Below are 17,632 nucleotides of genomic sequence, written 5' to 3'. Positions count from 1 at the left end.
TGCGACATGAGACGATGTATAAAAGACGAGCCTGGTCCCTAGAGCGTTACGCACCTAAAACAAGCGTGAAATCTTTGGTTTTGGTTAAATTTGAGAGTCATATTGAATACATATGATGTTGAAGCAAGAGTTTACCTAACATAAGAGCCATTTAACTGTCATTTTAATACGTGAAAATAGATCGATCGACCTTACTGAAAGGGCAGACTTTCTTTAGCAGTTGGAGTCGTAGCGGCACCAGTTCGAGCAGATCTCAACCTCACGCTGCTTTGTACGTGACGTTTGAAATCCACTCTGGCGGGTTGACGAAAAACAAAGTTAAACCAACGAGTATGCCAAGGCGCACGGGCACCGGCGTGTGATTGCCAGCACCAGACAACTGAGCGAGGGCTCGTTTTGGTCGCTAATTGTACTTCTACGTTTGTAGATATGCGTTTTGGTTATAACGACGTCGATGTCACGGTGGTCAGTTATTTCACTACGTATTGAGCCGGAGGATACTTACAGCGTTCTCACGTGTTTCCTCTCGTTTCCACTGCGCAGGTGTCGATACCCGTATGCGATTCAGCTTGGAACCGGGGCGTGGTGAATCCGGCTTTGCCCAGTGGATGGACGCCACGAAAATCGTCGTCCGGCTACCCGACGGCATTCCGGCAGAGTTTCGAAAGAAGGTGAGCTTCGTGCTGTTGCAAATGTGCGCATACGAAAAATTGGGACCTCGAAGGTGCGGTTGCCGTATGCGTATTTATAGGCACTGTTTTCCAATATTTGATGCTCTCTCAGTCATGGACCTGTGCGTGCGTGCGTGCGTGTGTGCGTGTGTGCGTGCGTGTGTGTGCCTGCGTGTGTGTGTGCGTGTGTGTGTGTGTGTGTGTGTGTGTGTGTGTGTGTGTGTGTGTGCGTGTGTGTGTGTGTGTGTGTGTGTGTGTGTGTGTGTGCGGGGGTGTTTGTGAAAGTGCAGATCTGAATTCCTTGTACTTAGCATTTAGGAGGGTGCAGTGGGCTATGAGAAAGAAATAAAGGGGGATTGAAAGGAAGAAAGAAAAAGAAAGAGCGAAGGAAAGAAAAAATAAAAGAAGGTATAAATTAAAAAAAAATAAGCGTGCTGCTTACACAGGATGCTGGAAGTATTGTGACAGAGTTTCGCGCTTGTCTTGTGCATACTTGCGTGCTCGTTTCGTACGTTTTGCTTTCTGTTCAACAGTGCGCTGTAAATGTCGAGCTGTGACAGTTGTTATTCCGCGCTCGTCTTACGTATGCTGATTTCTTGCGTGCTTCCTGCTTGTGGTGTGCGCTACAACTTTCGAGCTGCTTGCTGTTCCTAACGTGACTCTGCAATTTGTTGCTGTTGCTGAAACAACGCGCAATAAACGCTCAAACACATCTGGGAAACGCTTTTCATTTTCGTGCTATATCGATTCCTATATAGGGGGATCGGCCACGTTTTTGAAATGGTCCAAGAGTAGAACCGAAACTAGCTCAAAGAAGGCTCTAATAACCCATACATACCGTCAAATTTCCTCTAAAGCAGTACTAATAAATTATTGATAATGATTAGTAACCTATTGTTGCTGTATTAGAGGAAAGTTGAGAGTATGTATTTATGTGCCAATACAGCTTTATATAAGGTAGTTCTGGCTCTATATTTGGCTCCATTAAAAAAAATTGGCAGATCCCACGTACAGTGGTAATCGATGATATGCGAAGCACGAATGAACAAGGTTTATATGTCACTTTAAAATCAGCACAACGTTAGGAGGCGGAGGAAAATTATGCCGCAAATGACTTTCATGTGTTATCACGTTTCGACGTGTTATTTACCTTCGTATTCTATTCACGTTACCTGATACCAAATTTGGTATAAGTGGAGCTAGCGAAACGGTCGTGAGCGTGCTATGAGCGTAGCATGTGGTTCAGTTTTACATGACACGCATGTCATGATTATCATGTTTGGACGTGTCATCTGCATTTGTCGTCCATTCACGTTACGTGATACCAAATTTGGTATATGGGTAACTAGTGAAATGGCCGTGAGCACGCTGTGAGCGTAGCATGTAGTCATGTTTTACATGACACGCATATCATGATTATCATGTTCGGACGTGTCATTTACCTTCGTCGTGTATTCGTCATGTAATACCAAATTCGGTATATGTCGAGCTAGCGAAACGGCCACGAGCGTGGAATGTGGTCAAGTTGTTACTTGACACGCATCTCATGATTATCATGTTTGCACCAGTCACCTTCGTCATGCATTCACGTCCCGTAACACCAGATTTGGTATATGTGAAGCTAGCGAAACGAATGTGAGCGTACCATGAGCGTGGCGTGTAGTTATGACTTGTGACTTACGTGACATCCATGTCATGATTTCCACGTTAGCGCCTGTCTCTTGCGTTCGCCATGCAGCCATGTCATACCATGCCAATTTTGCAACATGTCGTGTGAACGAAACCACTGCAAGAGCAGCAAGTCCATGAAATGTAAATCATGACATTCATGACATACACCTCACGATAGTCATGTTATGACTAATCAATTATGCTTGTCATACGGTCAAGTTATGCCATACCAAGTTTGGTATTGATTCCAATAACGAAACGGCCAGGAGAACTAAAAGTCGTAGGCGGTCAGACAGACAGACAGACAGACAGACAGACAGACAGGCGGACAGGCGGACAGGCGGACAGGCGGACAGGCGGACAGGCGGACAGACAGACAGACAGACAGACAGACAGACAGACAGACAGACAGACAGACAGACAGACAGACAGACAGACAGATAGATAGATAGATAGATAGATAGATAGATAGATAGATAGATAGATAGATAGATAGATAGATAGATAGATAGATAGATAGATAGATAGATAGATAGATAGATAGATAGATAGATAGATAGATAGATAGATAGATAGATAGATAGATAGATAGATAGATAGATACGCTCGAAGTGCGCTAAGAAATGCTTCGCATTAAAAAAAAAGCTCCTCAAATAGGCCTAAAGCTGGGAGATTAGCTGCGTCTGGCGATCGCAAATGCAGCCGCAGGGGAGGAACAAAGATGGCCATCCAGCGTCACTCAGACGCCTTCTCGCAGGCTCGATGCTGCCTCGGGAGATGAGAGCATCGTACGGTATCAACGGTCTTAACGCTTTAGCGCATCCGTGCGCTAAGTCCCCCTTAAGCGACGAGCGCAGGTTGGTATTGACTCGAGTGGGTGTACAGATCAAGGGATCACCGGGCTCAAAAGACGGCCTCGCTCCATTAGGCAACGCTTTGCTTCCGCTTATGGCAGTTAGTCGGGACGAGGCTTCGTGTAGAGCTTCTAAAACCATCGCGAGCTCGAAGAAGAACGAAAGCAAAAAAAACATTTAGGGATTCGACTGCCACGCATTGACATATAAAGAGCAGGATTTCCGTTCGGAAAGTTTTATGAGACCGTTCTGAAGGCAGTCTGCGTGCTGTTTCCAGCGGGAGGTCCTGCTTTTTTCTAAAAACACGTGCTTCACCCCATTTATGGTTCGTTAGCGGTATAAAGGCGCGCCGCAGCGAGGTGCTTCTCAAACGATTCGAAGACGACGAGTGAACTTCGGCTTTATGAGCGTGCGATACGCGTAGTATTTTATATTTATACTTTTTTTCTAATGCGAGAACGCGTTTATGTTGTGTCTTCGTGTTGGTGTCTTTTGTAGCTCTTGCAGTGTGCAGCTTTATGAATTTTCAGGCAGTGGACTCAGGCAGGTACTTAGCGGTAAAAATTGGGGGCCAGGCGGACGTGTTGCATTTTTTTTTTGCATCAGTATAGCAGGCTGAGGATTCGTCTTCTGAACACCAAGAGCAAAGCACACTTTTCAAAAGCCATCGCAGTTGCTTGTTCAGCCTGTTAAGGTCGCGGAATCGAACTCCGTAGAAGCCAGAGTAAGAATAAGCGGTGAATAATAATAATAATAATAATAATAATAATAATAATAATAATAATAATAATAATAATAATAATAATAATAATAATAATAATAATAATAATAATAATAATAATAATAATAATAATAATAATAATAATAATAATAATAATAATAATCTGGGATTTCCCGTCCCAAAACCATGAGATGAGAGACGCCGCAGGGAAGGCCTCCGTAAATTTCAACCATCCGGTGTTCTTTAGCGTGCACTCACATCGGAGGCCTCTATCATTTCACCTCCATCGAAATGTGACCGCGGCAGATGGGATCGAACCCGTGACCTTCGGTTCAGCAGCTGTACACCCAGCCACTGATCCACCGAGGCGGACGATCGAGTTCGCGTTAAAGGACCCCAATGGTTGAAATTTCCGAAGCCCTCAACAGTGGCGTTTCTTATAATCATATTGTGTTTTTCTGGCGCAAAATTCAAACAATTACCAATCAATCAAACGATCAATCAATCAATCAATCAATCAATCAATAAATCAATCAATAATTTATTGTGTCCAGGAACAACACATTATCTTTGTGTTGGCGCACGCAAAAATAAAATAATGAAAAAATAAACAATCCAATACAGACAGTCTTTATATAAAAAGTCAAATAAAGAGAGTGAATACGCACAGACCAAAGGAGATCAACGCAATATGGGAAGAGTAAAAACACAAGACGAGAATTATGGAATAGGGATGAAAAATAACGTGGAACATACACAGCTATGTGGAAGGCCTTGGGAAAATGAAGAGTCTATACATTGTGAAAAACAATGTTATGATAGTGCAAAGCTCACATAAATACAAACTGGGGACTATAAACATCGAGATCAAGAAAGTTAACATTATAGAGACTTTGTATTCTGTGAACGGTAGAGTGTTGCAAGAAGTTGGCGGGTACATGAAGCCTATACTGTGCCGTTTCTCATGCTGCGCGAACACGTAGAGAGACATTCACTGCCATTTCGTAGGCTGATTTTCGTGCCTACCAAATAACGTTAGGGCATCGTTTAGTTTAGTTGCCCTTAATGACGTCTTCCGTTCGCAGTTTGATTTTATTGTAATGCTCTTCGCAATCTTCGAGCTTCAGGCGGGCGCGAGTCTTTCAGCTCAGTATGGCGGCAAGGGCTGTGAAAAGACACATACCCACGTTATCTTCCGGCTAGATTGAGTTCAACGCGTCACTTGAAGTAGAAGGATCACCTAGAATACGACGCGACGTGCGTGCTGTCCGGTCCCGTGGATGGTACTCGTGTGTGATTGGACACCAGCACTCTTCCCGGGAGAAATGGTCCATCCTCGAGAGGAAAGCTTCGTTTGGTGATTGAAGTCGCCACTCGGTGCGTAAAGCAGCTGCAGCTGTTCATACTCCCAGCAGAATTGGCAATAGACTCATTTCCGGAACCCCGTATATAGACGGCCTTTAGCAATTTGCCCCGACGAGAAGTGGCGCATTCGGTTGCTTGCTTCGGTTCGTGACGCTTGAAAATCTTTGCTGGGCCACTCTGCGAAAACGATAGACCTGTATGTTAGCTTTCCGTCGTTTGAAGAGCGTGTACAAACCTCAATCAGAGCCAGATATGTCTTCGCCAAACGAGAGTTTTGCCCTTCGTCGTATATTGAGTACTCCGAAGCTAAAAACAACGATCGCCTCCCACGTACACTTTTCGTATACATTTTGCGTATACTTGGTTTCACATACCAGGTATACATTTCACTGTCGTATATTTGGTTTCGCTTGCAAAGTGTTCAAAAGCGACGTTCCTTTTCGCGTTTCATGAGGTGGCCAAAGCATTTGCCTACAAAAAAAATCACAGCATATCCACAGAGTGAATGATCATGAGTGGGGTGAAGTGTCCATCAGTGCGTCCGTTCTTGCGTCCGCGCGTCCGTTCATCCGTGTGTCCATCCGTGCGTCTGCCTGTCCGTCCGTTTGTGCGTCTGCCTGTTCGTCTGTCCTTCCGTCCGTCCGTCCATCCATCCGTCCATCTAGTGAACCCCGCGAGTACCACAATCTAGCATCTTTTCATCATATATTTATCATACACAACTACCAACATCCAGTGCACATTTCATGACTAAACAACAGGTGGCTACCTACTTACTACTACTACAACTACTACTACAACAACAACTACTACTACTCTTACTAGCCCCGCCGCGGTAATCTAGTGGCTAAGGTACTCGGCTGCTGACCCGCAGGGCGCGGGTTCGAATCCCGGCTGCGGCGGCTGCATTTCCAATCGAGGCGGAAATGTTGTAGGCCCGTGTGCTCAGATTTGGGTGCACGTTAAAGAACCCCAGGTGGTCTAAATTTCTGGAGCCCTCCACTACGGCGTCTCTCATAATCATATAGTGGTTTTGGGACGTTAAACCCCACATACCAATCAATGAAATCAATTACTAATCTTACTACTACTACATACATCGGGGACGCACGACCCACGGCGTAAGGAGCTTCACACCTAACAAATTTAGCAGAGTATGTCGCTGCGGCAAATGTTGCGTCATGGCTTGCTTTTGTCAGCGCAGCAATAGGCTTATTCTCTTATTATGTTATTAAAACATTTCGCTCTGGCGGAATTCTTTGTTGGACGATTTATCATCACTACAAGCTTCCTTGTTGCTTGTATTTGCAACCCTTTACCCCCTTCCCTCCGCTCAATTCTCTTGTTTTTTTTTCTTTCCTTCGTGCAAAGAGCATGAAATGACGCTCGACCACATCTGCCAGCCCGGCCCACACTTCAGATCAAAGGAATGCCCCCCCCCCCCCCAAAAAAAAAAAATAACACTCTGCTTGCGCTTCTGAAAATGTATGGCTCAACCTAAAAATTTTCCATACGAAATTTGCGTTCGCCATCACGTCGAAATCTATTGACCTGAGCTGATCTGAAATTTTCCACGTTTTTCGGGACAAGTGCAGCGGCTTCTCGCTGTAGGAGATGCGTCGTATATAACACGCATTTCTTTTACTTTGATCATTCGCACACCTCGAAAGCAGCGGAGGCCGTTTTATCTCTTCCGATCTCAGACACACGTACCGCGAGAAGTGCGCGGTATAGACGTCTGGCGTTGACGTGCTTGGAGGCGATGCTACGTGCCCCGCATAACTTTCCCGCATTTTTGTTTGGTTTTTAAGCTATCTTGCCAAACATGTCAGAGGAGAAATTTGTCTTTAGGCTGAGTTTCGTATCGTTCCACTTTTATTTTGTTTAGTTTTTTTTTGTCTCCACAAAGTTCCATCTATAACCAAGTACGTCTTTATAGTGGTGCAGTATACGTGACTTTCTGTTTACCATCGCCTTATCTTTTATTCCGAACAAGGATTGGTTTGGCGTTGATCGCATACGTGCACTCTTTATGAGAGAAGTTGCCGCATACCGTTGGCCTTTCAACATCGCTCCCGTTTCACTGAGCCTTGATTCTGTCCGTTGCGCGCGCAGAGGAAGCAGTCCGAGTTTGTTCGTTACATTTATTATTCATATATAACACCATTGGCACTTACATTGCCCTTCACCCCCACTTCGTATTCTTAGTCAGCTCATTTTGCCATGCCCTGCACATTTATTCTTGCTTCATATAGATTGAGGAACTTACTTATTGAGACCGCTAGGTAATTTTATTCCTGCGTTTTCTTTGAGAAACGGTTGCCTTATATTCTCACGGAACCGTAAGCTCTTCTTTCGGATAATCCTCCTTTCCGGTGGTTTAGACAAATCCCCGACTATAGAGCCTATCTTTCTTTCTTTGTTTTAAGTTTTCACTCACCGTATATATATATATATATATGTATATATATATATATATATATATATATATATATATATATATATATATATATATATATATGAAATGCAAGACTCCGGCGCGCAGAATCGAACTTGGATCTTCTGCGTAGTGAGTGCAAGACCTTAACCACTGAGCCACCAAGGAGCACGTTGTCCACCGCTCAAATGGCAGGCTATTTATATCTACTACTTACCACTGCTCACGGGCATCTCGGGGGAACTATCCTGTTTTCAGCATTACCAGCAAGATGGCGCAATGAGACGGCGTGCACTGTAATCTTCCGCGCGCACTTTGCCCCGCTTAGCGAAGGTCGAGCGACGCTCCCTCATGCGCCTTTATCTCGCTGTGGGGAGGAACGGAGGATCGTAGGTCTTGCCTGGCATCGGGCTTTACCTGGGACGATTCTGTTGTAGTTACCGGGCATACAAAGGTCACTGCAATCATTGCAGTCTCCGTTTGCGAAAAGCGCGCGCTTTTCAGACACAGCTAAATAACAACAGAGACGCTTACTCGCGTGCATCTGTACCTGTGAGTACGTTTCGTGCGTTCGTTGTGCGTGAGAAACTCGGGGCACATTTCGATCAGCTTTCCATTCTGCGCGTGACCTTCCAATTCGTTGCTATCGCGTTCATTGCTTCGCCTAAAGCTGTGACTTTTTTTTTTTTTTGAAAGAAAAGAGAAATGCAGGAGTTGTCACCATTATTGGTAGCAGCAACCCCTTTCCACTTGGTTGATGGGATAATAAATGTTAACAAATATATCATATATATTCTATACAATCGATCGTACATTTGGTAAGTTCCCAAACTCTTTTCAACAGAGCACCCACAGAGTACACTTTCAATGTAGTTCGCTCAATGTTTATCACAGAGGCGCTCATAGTTCGTGAGGTGTGTTGCCGTCTGTGAGCAGTGAAGTACTACGCCATGACACTAAAGAGCACCGATAGCGAACGATTAGGCGAGGACTCAGTTAGAGGGTTCAGGTGACAGCGATGAACGCTGGCCGTGATAGCATCGAAGGGTCGCCCTCTGAGACGCAGTTATAATATCTTCCTTTTGCTATGTGTTTGCGTATGAAAGCTCATGGTAGGCGTAGTGCAGTGTTGACATGCACCAACGATGTTTCTCAGCCGCCTACTGTCTCGAATGGGCTAGCGCCGACTAATAAAACTGCCGCAATAAGCGCCGCAGATAGGCAACGATGTCGACGGGCGAATGCCGTGTCTTCTTGGAGCGAGACACAGGCCTGCGAGACGTGAAACGTGTTCACACTTTAGCGGCTTAAGCTACGAATCTCTACCTCCTGGGTTGATGAGGTGCAGTGTACTATAGAGCATACACCTTATTACTCTGCAGCACACAGCGCCGTGTCTCTCAATTAAAGGTGCCTCGAAGCAGTGCATATCAAAAACCTAAGTTTATCATGTGCTTGTTGATGCCATCCTTGCGCGGTATTCGCACATGTTTAGTCCATGTATATGTTAATAACTTCAGCTAAGACAGCGGTCAAATCATGATCACGGGCGTTAGCCGTCGCAACAATGGAGGTATGCCACTATACGCGTCAACGCACGTGCATTCATGTCAAACAGCGCTATAGCTGACATCGTACAAGCTGTCATAGATAAATAAACAATAAACTACTTTTGTGAAGACACGTTGCACTTTCGTGTTATACCGATTCCTATGACAGAGAGATCAGCCATGTTTTGTTTTCTTCTTTTTGTCGTGGCAGAAGTCCCAACACATTAAAATAAAATAAATTAGTGCGCGTGATCCCTCTTTCAATGTTGTCGTATTGTCTCGACAAAACCTTGCAACTTACAGATCACTTCAGACAGGCAGACAGACAAAGAACTTTATTCAGGTCCTGAGGAACTGCGTTGTAACGGCTCCGTTTAGGGGGAATCCGTAGCAGTCGCGGGCCGCTCCCACGTAGGGACCGGAAGACCGTGGCCCTCCGCCCTCTCGCAGGCCCTCTGGACAGCCCGAAGTTGAACGAAGAGGTCGCCGCTGTTAAGGGCTTCCTCCCAGTCCTCTTCTTTGTTGAACTCTGCGTCACGTAACGCAGGACATTGCCAGAGCATATGAGGTAATGAGCAATACGCCTCTCCGCAGTCCGGACAATGCGGCTCGATGTTGGGCGAAAAATGACTGAACCTGCCTCGCGAAGGGAAAGACCCCGTTTGGAGCATCCTGTAGGCCGATGATTGCGGTCGCGTAAGTTTAGGATGAGGAAGTGGAAAAGCCCTCCGAGATAGATGATAATGAGTCATGATCTCGTGGAAAGTGAGTAGCGAGTCCCTGTATCTTCCGGCGTCCCCGCCTGCGAATCCGCCGGGACCGCCGCGGTGAGCGATACCTCGCGCACGGTCATGGGCAAACTCATTGGCGTTGGGGACATCAGGATGTACGTTGGCCCCCATGTGGGCCGGGAACCATGTTATGGTGTGAAACCCGGCAGCCCCCTCACAGCCGAAGATGGCCGCTGCCTCACGCGAGATCGAGCCCGAGGCGAAAGCCCTAGCTGCGGAACGCGAATCTGTAAAGACATTAGGACGCGATGGGCCCTTCATTGCTATGGCGATGGCGATTTGCTCAGCCACCATTGCCGAAACCTTTCTAACCGAGGCAGAGCATAGGAGTGTGCCACTATGATCGACCGAGACCACTGCGAAGCGATCCGAACGCCCGTACTGGGCTGCATCGACAAAGGTCGCGAGATGCGGTCTGTTTGCAACTTCAGAGTCCAAGTAATTATACTTTACGGAGAATATATAGGAACAGCACATCCGTGACCATTTGCGTATACATCCTACAATAAACTAAGCTCGTAATGGTACATAAAGAAAAGTGTGTTGGGACCTGAGGCTAACCTTGCGAATAAAATTAGGCAGTGCAAAATGTGGCTGCTTCATGAGTAAACGTTAATTTCACCCGTCAGATATAACGCGTGCTTAGCACAAAGACTCTCTGAATAATTATATGTGTAGCCTAAATAAAAAAAAGACTTAATGACAACATAATGTTCCCAAATATTGCTCGTACAGCCATTACGCTGCTTTTACGATACCTTTCGGTAAGTTGTATATTTCTATTGCTTTTGCTTTCTTGCCTTTTATGCACGCATTCGTTCATCGGCTGGGAGCTTTATGGGTCCGCTGAACCTACGAATGGAGGGCTTGTACGGGATGAACCTGTTTGCAGTGGCATGTTTTCATCACACCTGATGGTGGGCTTCACGGTTCCTCTACCTACGTAGTATACAGTTGATGGTTAGGGAGCATTAAGCTTTATATGCACAATGTCATCACGTTGGTAGTTGCCCCTTAATGCATGCTTCTTAGCCTGGTTGTGTAGGTATACGACTCCCGTATTTATGTTCCCAGGGAGTGTTGAAATGGTATGATTCAATAACCTTTTTTGTAGCCGGCATTTCGTTTTTTTTTCTAATGCCTGCCCGAGTAGAAATTTAGACGTTTGTTTAGAACAATATTTATCGCGTCTGCGTTGGGCTAGTGCACCCGGCGTAACGACATTGGCTTATAAACGTAGCTGTAACTTCACTGAACGCCTAAAACAATGTAGAATTGTTCCAAGCGCTAAAATTCAAACGTGTAGGACTATTTCAAACGCTGGTCGTGGCTCGGTAGCTTTTAGTACACTTTAATGTTTTGCGAAACTTCATCTCTTGGTTTTTAATACGGAACAAGGTCTACGTGTAATTAGAAAACGGCAGATACCGACATCCAGAAAGCTGCCCGTGTACTGAGTGGTTAGTCCGTCTTCTTAAGCAGTGGATTTTCTAATGGTACCTTTTCAAGCGGTGTACATTTGGCACGTGCAGCAAAACAGCTAGGTGTCGGCATTGGATGCCTTTGTAGGCGTCGTCGCCATTGCCATTATTTTTGTTGTTTCGCTGCTGTCAAAAAAATTGAGGTAAACAGAACCTCAGCTACTCCACTTCTGCGTGGCCTGCAGCAAAAAAAAAACACGAAAAAGCAAATTGTGACTTTAAAGCAAAAAAAAAAAAACAAGTATATATATAAATAATTATAGAACACGGCAATGAACAAGGGTGTCTATGCAGGCTAGTTGGTATTTCATTGATATATTGGGTGTAGCGCCACGTACAAAATTGTAAGAAAAAGTAGTTGACAGGAAAGAGGTGCTCCTTTCCTGTCAACTACTAGTTCTTACAATTTTGTACGCGGTGCTACATCCAATATTGCAAAGGCCTTGGACACTTCATCAACTGGACTTCACTTTTAACTGGAGGGCTCATAGACACGCACTTCTGTCCAAGTGCGTACTACTTATTTTTAAACGCAAAGCCCTTAAGAATGTTTTTTTTTTTTTGCTTTTGGCGGATGCGGCTTTCTAAATCTTGTCCGAGTAATCTTCGTAATGTGAACGGCCGGTGTGTTTGTCGTTGTTGCTTTTGTCGCCGCCGTCGTCGTCGCTGTTGTTGTTCCAAGCCCTTTCATACTGCCTTGATATCTCTCAACATGGCATTGAGAACGGAGTTGTTTGGAAAAGTGGACGCCGCAAGAAAAGTTCGACAGAGTCGGTCGTCGGCACAATGGCGAGCGTGATCGTGACAGGTCTCGCTGGGGCCACGTAATCCCCCTCCCTGGTCACTGCCTGCACAATAGGCCGACCAGTTGATGACGCTATTGTTGAAACTGGGGATGATCGTATACCGTCCGCGTCATTATCTCGAGGCGCATTTTGTCCTACGCGGGTCGAAGTCCTCCACCTCCTGTCCTTTTATTCGTCCACTCGCCGCCTTCCTCTCCGTACCGATCACGTTAAGCTTCCGCCTGAGAATTGACTGACCTGATTTCCCGTCTCTGCCTTTTTCAATGTTCAGCCGTTTTTATTTTGACTTTTAAGCTGTCGGATTAGTTGCGGGTGCTCCTTATTTTCATCTTTCCATAAGCATTCGTGGACTGCTCTTCTTTTTACAATAGTATCTTTTTCTGTTACTGTTCTCGTTGGAACACCCCGTTTCAATTACTTTCTTTTTTAGTTGAAACTTTATAGGGATAAACAAAACCAAACTTCACAAACTCGTCACAAGGGCGTAATATAATTTTTATATTTTGTTTTGTCTCGTGTGTGTGTGTGTGTGTGTGTGTGTGTGTGTGTGTGTGTGTGTGTGTGTGTGTGTGTGTGTGTGTGTGTGTGTGTGTGTGTGTGTGTGTGTGTGTGTGTGTGTGTGTGTGTTTCACTATTATTTTGATCATGATGAGGTGGCTGGCTCTAACTTCTTAGCCTACTTTTTCATGTTTTTTATATATTAAAAAATCACAGCTTTGCCGCAAAGGTGAAGCAGTCAGTGCGATAGCAACAAATTAGAATCTCACGCGAAGAATTCCAAGCATATCAAAACGTTTCCCGCGTTGCTCACGCACAAACGACGCGCGAAATGTACTCACAGGTTCATATGAATGCGAATAAGTGTCTCCGTTGTTACTTCGCTGTGTCTGGAAAGCCCTTTTCACAAATGGGGACCGTGCAGCGGGTGCAGTGACCTTTGTGTTCTCGATGACTACAACAGAATCGCTACGGTAAATGCCCAAGGCGTACGATCCCCCCCCCCCCCTTCTCCGCGGGGCAAGTACGGGTGGGAGACGAGCGCGTCGCCGCGTCGTGACGATCTGGCGAAACGCGCTCATTGCGCCATCTCACTGGGAATGCTGAAAACACGATAGTCCCCCAAGATCGGCATCGCCAGCGGTAAGTGGTAGATATAAATAGCTTGCTTTTTCAACGTTGAAGGCGGTGCTCCTCCATCGCTCAGTGGCTAACGCCACGCAATCAAAATTGAGAGGTCGGACGTTCAATTCCGCCCGCCGGAGTCTTTTTCTGAATTATTTCTCATTCTTGCATTTCACACACACACACACACACACACACACACACACACACACACACACACACACACACACACACACACACACACACACACACACACACATATATATATATATATATATATATATATATATATATATATATATATATATATATATATATATATATATATATATATATATATATATATATATATTGTAATAGAAATAGTTGTTTTCCATTTCATTTTATTCTTGAAACAACCACATGCACTTATGTTGTGTACTCCTGTAAAGCGTGCTCTGCTGTAAGACTGTTAAGCTTGAGGAGAAGACGCGCTTCATACAATTGTTTCTGGTGTATGCGCTGGGCATAAAATAAGCTTGCTTGACAGAGTATTTGGTAATAAGTAGAAAACGTACTACCGTGTATATATATATATATATATATATATATATATATATATATATATATATATATATATATATATATATATATATATATATATATATATATATATATATATATATATATATATATATATATATAGTAGGAAAGTTCAGTGGGTCAGGTACGTATAAGAGAAGAAGCTGGTACACGTGCGAGAAAGCAAGCAGTTCCTTTATATATTTACGTTTTGGCCGTGGCACGGCCTTTGTCAGAGAATGAAAAGTGAACAAGCCATATGCCGCTTTTAGGGGCCACTGATATCTCAAAAAAAACGTCAAAAGTTCAAAATCAAACGTCGGTGACAATTCATTTTGATCTATCACCTCGTGAAACAAGATAAGATAAGTGCTACAACTTGAAGAACGTTCCTTAAGTTGTAGCACATACGGGGGCCGTATGTTTCAGCGTCTAAATAACTTTTTTTTATTTATTTATATTTGGCAAAAAGTGGGAAGGTAGGCTACGTTATTGCCGGCTATCCCGACATCATGACAGATATGTACAACATAAACACACAAACACGAAAAATTAAGAATAAAAGACGAATAAACTAATCAGAAGCACTAAGTGCATACTATGTAGACTATAGGGCTTATTATGCATGAATGAGCACAGTATTTACGGGCATAGTTCACTTCAAATATCGGGATCACATTGCGTACAGATTCCGTACAAACAGTGGCCATGTATATGAACTAATGACAGTTAATTAAACTTCTCTTCAATAAAAAATCAGGGAGAATGCTCACTACGTTCCTTTGATTATCAGTATGTGGACATGATCCAAGTATTTTTCCACTCGTAAATTGTCGTCTGTCGAGTCGGTTGACGCGATCACTCAGTTCAGCGCGTTGTTGATGAACTGTTCGGAGTGCATGGGAGGTGATTATTTTTTCTTTACTTGCATTTGAAATAGGCAGCCTAATAGATGTGTTTTTTTTTCATAACATTTCATAAACTATTATAAACGATTGTTTTGTTTTCCCCCTTATTCTGCTTAGATAGGGCAATGTAGGATGTTTTTTTTTTTCAAGAACATCGCTCCTAATTTTTTTTAAATTTTTACTATCGTTGAATTCGTCTCCTTTATTAATTTCGCGTTAACCTTTGGAAAATTATGCACTTCACAAAGGTACATCAGGACATCTTTGGAAAGCTCCTCGTTTCGTGATAATCAAACTCTCGGGGTGAAGCCCCCAGCGAACACTGCCAAGAAAACTGTATTGGCAGATAAATTCTCTTTCTTTCTTCTGCGGATTTTTTTTTGTTTTTCTTCTTCTTGTTCTTTTTGTTTTTGGGGTGTAAGTAGATTAAGCCACTGTGATGAATGTAGGTAATGTGTTTTGCTTCCATCTTCAAAAGTTTCTGAGATGGATTCCTCTTTTTGTCCCCTTTTATGTGCGCCCCTGGTAACGCGCCACAATGTCTGTACAAGAGCTAAAAAAAGTTTGCGAAACATGACGCAAGCTGAAAATGGAAACTAGTTCCAGCCTGTGTCGCGTTTTTTTTAATCCAGTATGTGGTGACCAAAAGAAGCAGCAGTAAACTCGTTCCTGTGTGGATTACTAACTAGGTGCATCAGGAAAAAAATAAGAGCTAATTAGTCAAGCAGCCTGTCAAATTATAGTTAAGTTGGCTGGTGGATAGTACCTGCTATACAGGGGCTGTATCTGAGCGGGCTGTAGTAACATGCTTAATCAACAGATTGCGCGAAAAAAGAGGGGGGGGGGGGAAGAGACCCTTAAGCTTCAGAGTTCGATGCAATGGCGATATCCTGTCCCTAATGCCTATTTCAACTACTTAGTGCATAATTTTGATTGCTTGATGCTACTCGAGAAGCTTAAATTGTGGATTACCACAAAGCAATTAATAATGTTTAAAGATGCTCATGTCGGTGAAGCTCGCTGTATTCTGTGTAATAAGCAGCATGCTTTAAACCGCGAGCCATTACGCGTGTGAAATGTTTTCTGAACTTGCTATGTGCCCGCTACGTGGTGTCTTCTTTTGTAATGGGCAGCCGGCTTTAAACGACGAAGTCGTCATGATAATCCCATGGTATGACGCCCGATGACAATGTACTCTTGTACCGTGCAATATCACTTCGTTGCTTCGATAGTACATTGTTGTGTTGGGACGCCTGTATCGAGAACGCGTGTGTTGGCAAAGCATGCAAGTTTTCACTGCGTTTCCAAGCAGAGGAAAGTATTTTAATGTAGACGCGTGGCTGTATGGTAGAACACCTGATTTCCACGCAAATGGTCCGAATTAGGTCCACTCTCGAATCCGATAATCGTTAATTATTTATTTTATTTGCATGTTTGTTAGTTTTTCGGTCACGGACAAGATGATGACTTTTTCGCTAACAACCAACGACGTCGACGCGAGAATTTCGGTGGAACGAGCTCCTTGACGCTTTCGCGTTAAAATGATAAGACCAGAAGCGAACAGTTACAACATACATGCACACGTTTGATGTGTTTCCATCTGGTCCTCATGTGTTTCGCGCTACCTTCTCATTAAGCTATAGATTTTGTTTCAGCAGGAATAAGTGCCTGAGGCTGGTTGGCCGACGTTTCGATAGGTCGACCTATCTTCGTCAAGGCGCTTCATCCTCAATGGACGTGTTGGTTCCTGAATTGTTAGTCTGTGACGTCACGTGACGTAGTCTCAGTGTAGATAATTCCTTTCTTCAGAAGAAGGTGGAAAGTACAGACAGTAGCACACCGTAACGTAACGTAAACAACTAGCCTTTTTTCATACTAACACGCTAAGGATGATAAGGTGTCCTTAACAAAGATAGTCCCACCTGCCGAAGCGGTGGCCATCCTGCCTCAGGTACGTGTTCCCTTTCATGCAATCTCACGGGAAGATGGTTCGATTGCTCGTTTGTTTTGTTGGACGCTTCCTATAATGAAGCCAACTGACAGTGAAGATAAAGAACATGTGGGGAGTATTATACTTGTATTTGTTTGAACTGGAATGTTGCAATTGGGACGTGAATGGAAATTAATTAAAGTAGATAATAAGTCAAATTGCCATCGGCAGGGACAAAACATGCAAGCGTGGCCGATGCTATAATTGAGCCACAGAGGTGGTCACATTTTCATTCACTGTATTTCGTATTTATGGTTTCGTGTCTCCCTGGCAGTGTTGCCAGCGCCACTCGCTGCCACAACGGGGAGTGCGCAACACTCTTTTGTTGCCAGATTGCGCCAAATAGCACGCCATCTTATTGCGAGCTGGAAGCTGAGCAAGAAACCTTCGAAATCAACCTGTGGGATCACATCTATAGAAATAGGATTCTCGCAACAAAACACGTTGTGTTTACAACCGTGGGTTCCAATATTTATGGGGGACGTCATGCACTTCTAATGTTCACAAGTTGTGGGGAATACTGAACATTCAATGTCTTTTCTCTTTTTTTTTTCGTATTCGTGCGCAGATCTGGCTTACGCTGGCGGAGCGCTACCTGGCCAGCCGAGACCTGGACTGGGAGGCGACGGCGCGGTTCTGTTTCAACGAACGCTGCAACCCTGACGACGACAACCTTGGCGTGCAAATTGTCAAGGTGGGAACGT

At 44.2% G+C, this 17,632-nt stretch overlaps 1 protein-coding gene across 1 annotated transcript in view; it reads left to right on the top strand.

The window, feature by feature from the left end:
* LOC119173913 (uncharacterized) overlaps window positions 1-17,632 on the top strand; it is a 200,612-nt gene that overhangs the window by 167,022 nt on the left and 15,958 nt on the right. The window contains exons 3-4 of the mRNA XM_075895231.1: window positions 544-671; window positions 17,497-17,622. Of these exons, the coding sequence (XP_075751346.1) occupies window positions 544-671; window positions 17,497-17,622 (254 nt within the window). The remainder of the gene's footprint in view (window positions 1-543; window positions 672-17,496; window positions 17,623-17,632) is intronic.

Source organism: Rhipicephalus microplus, chromosome 5, assembly GCF_043290135.1.
Source record: "Rhipicephalus microplus isolate Deutch F79 chromosome 5, USDA_Rmic, whole genome shotgun sequence".
Lineage (NCBI taxonomy): Eukaryota > Metazoa > Arthropoda > Arachnida > Ixodida > Ixodidae > Rhipicephalus > Rhipicephalus microplus.
Note: the sequence above shows the minus strand (reverse complement) of the source record. Positions and strands in the feature narration are given on the sequence as shown.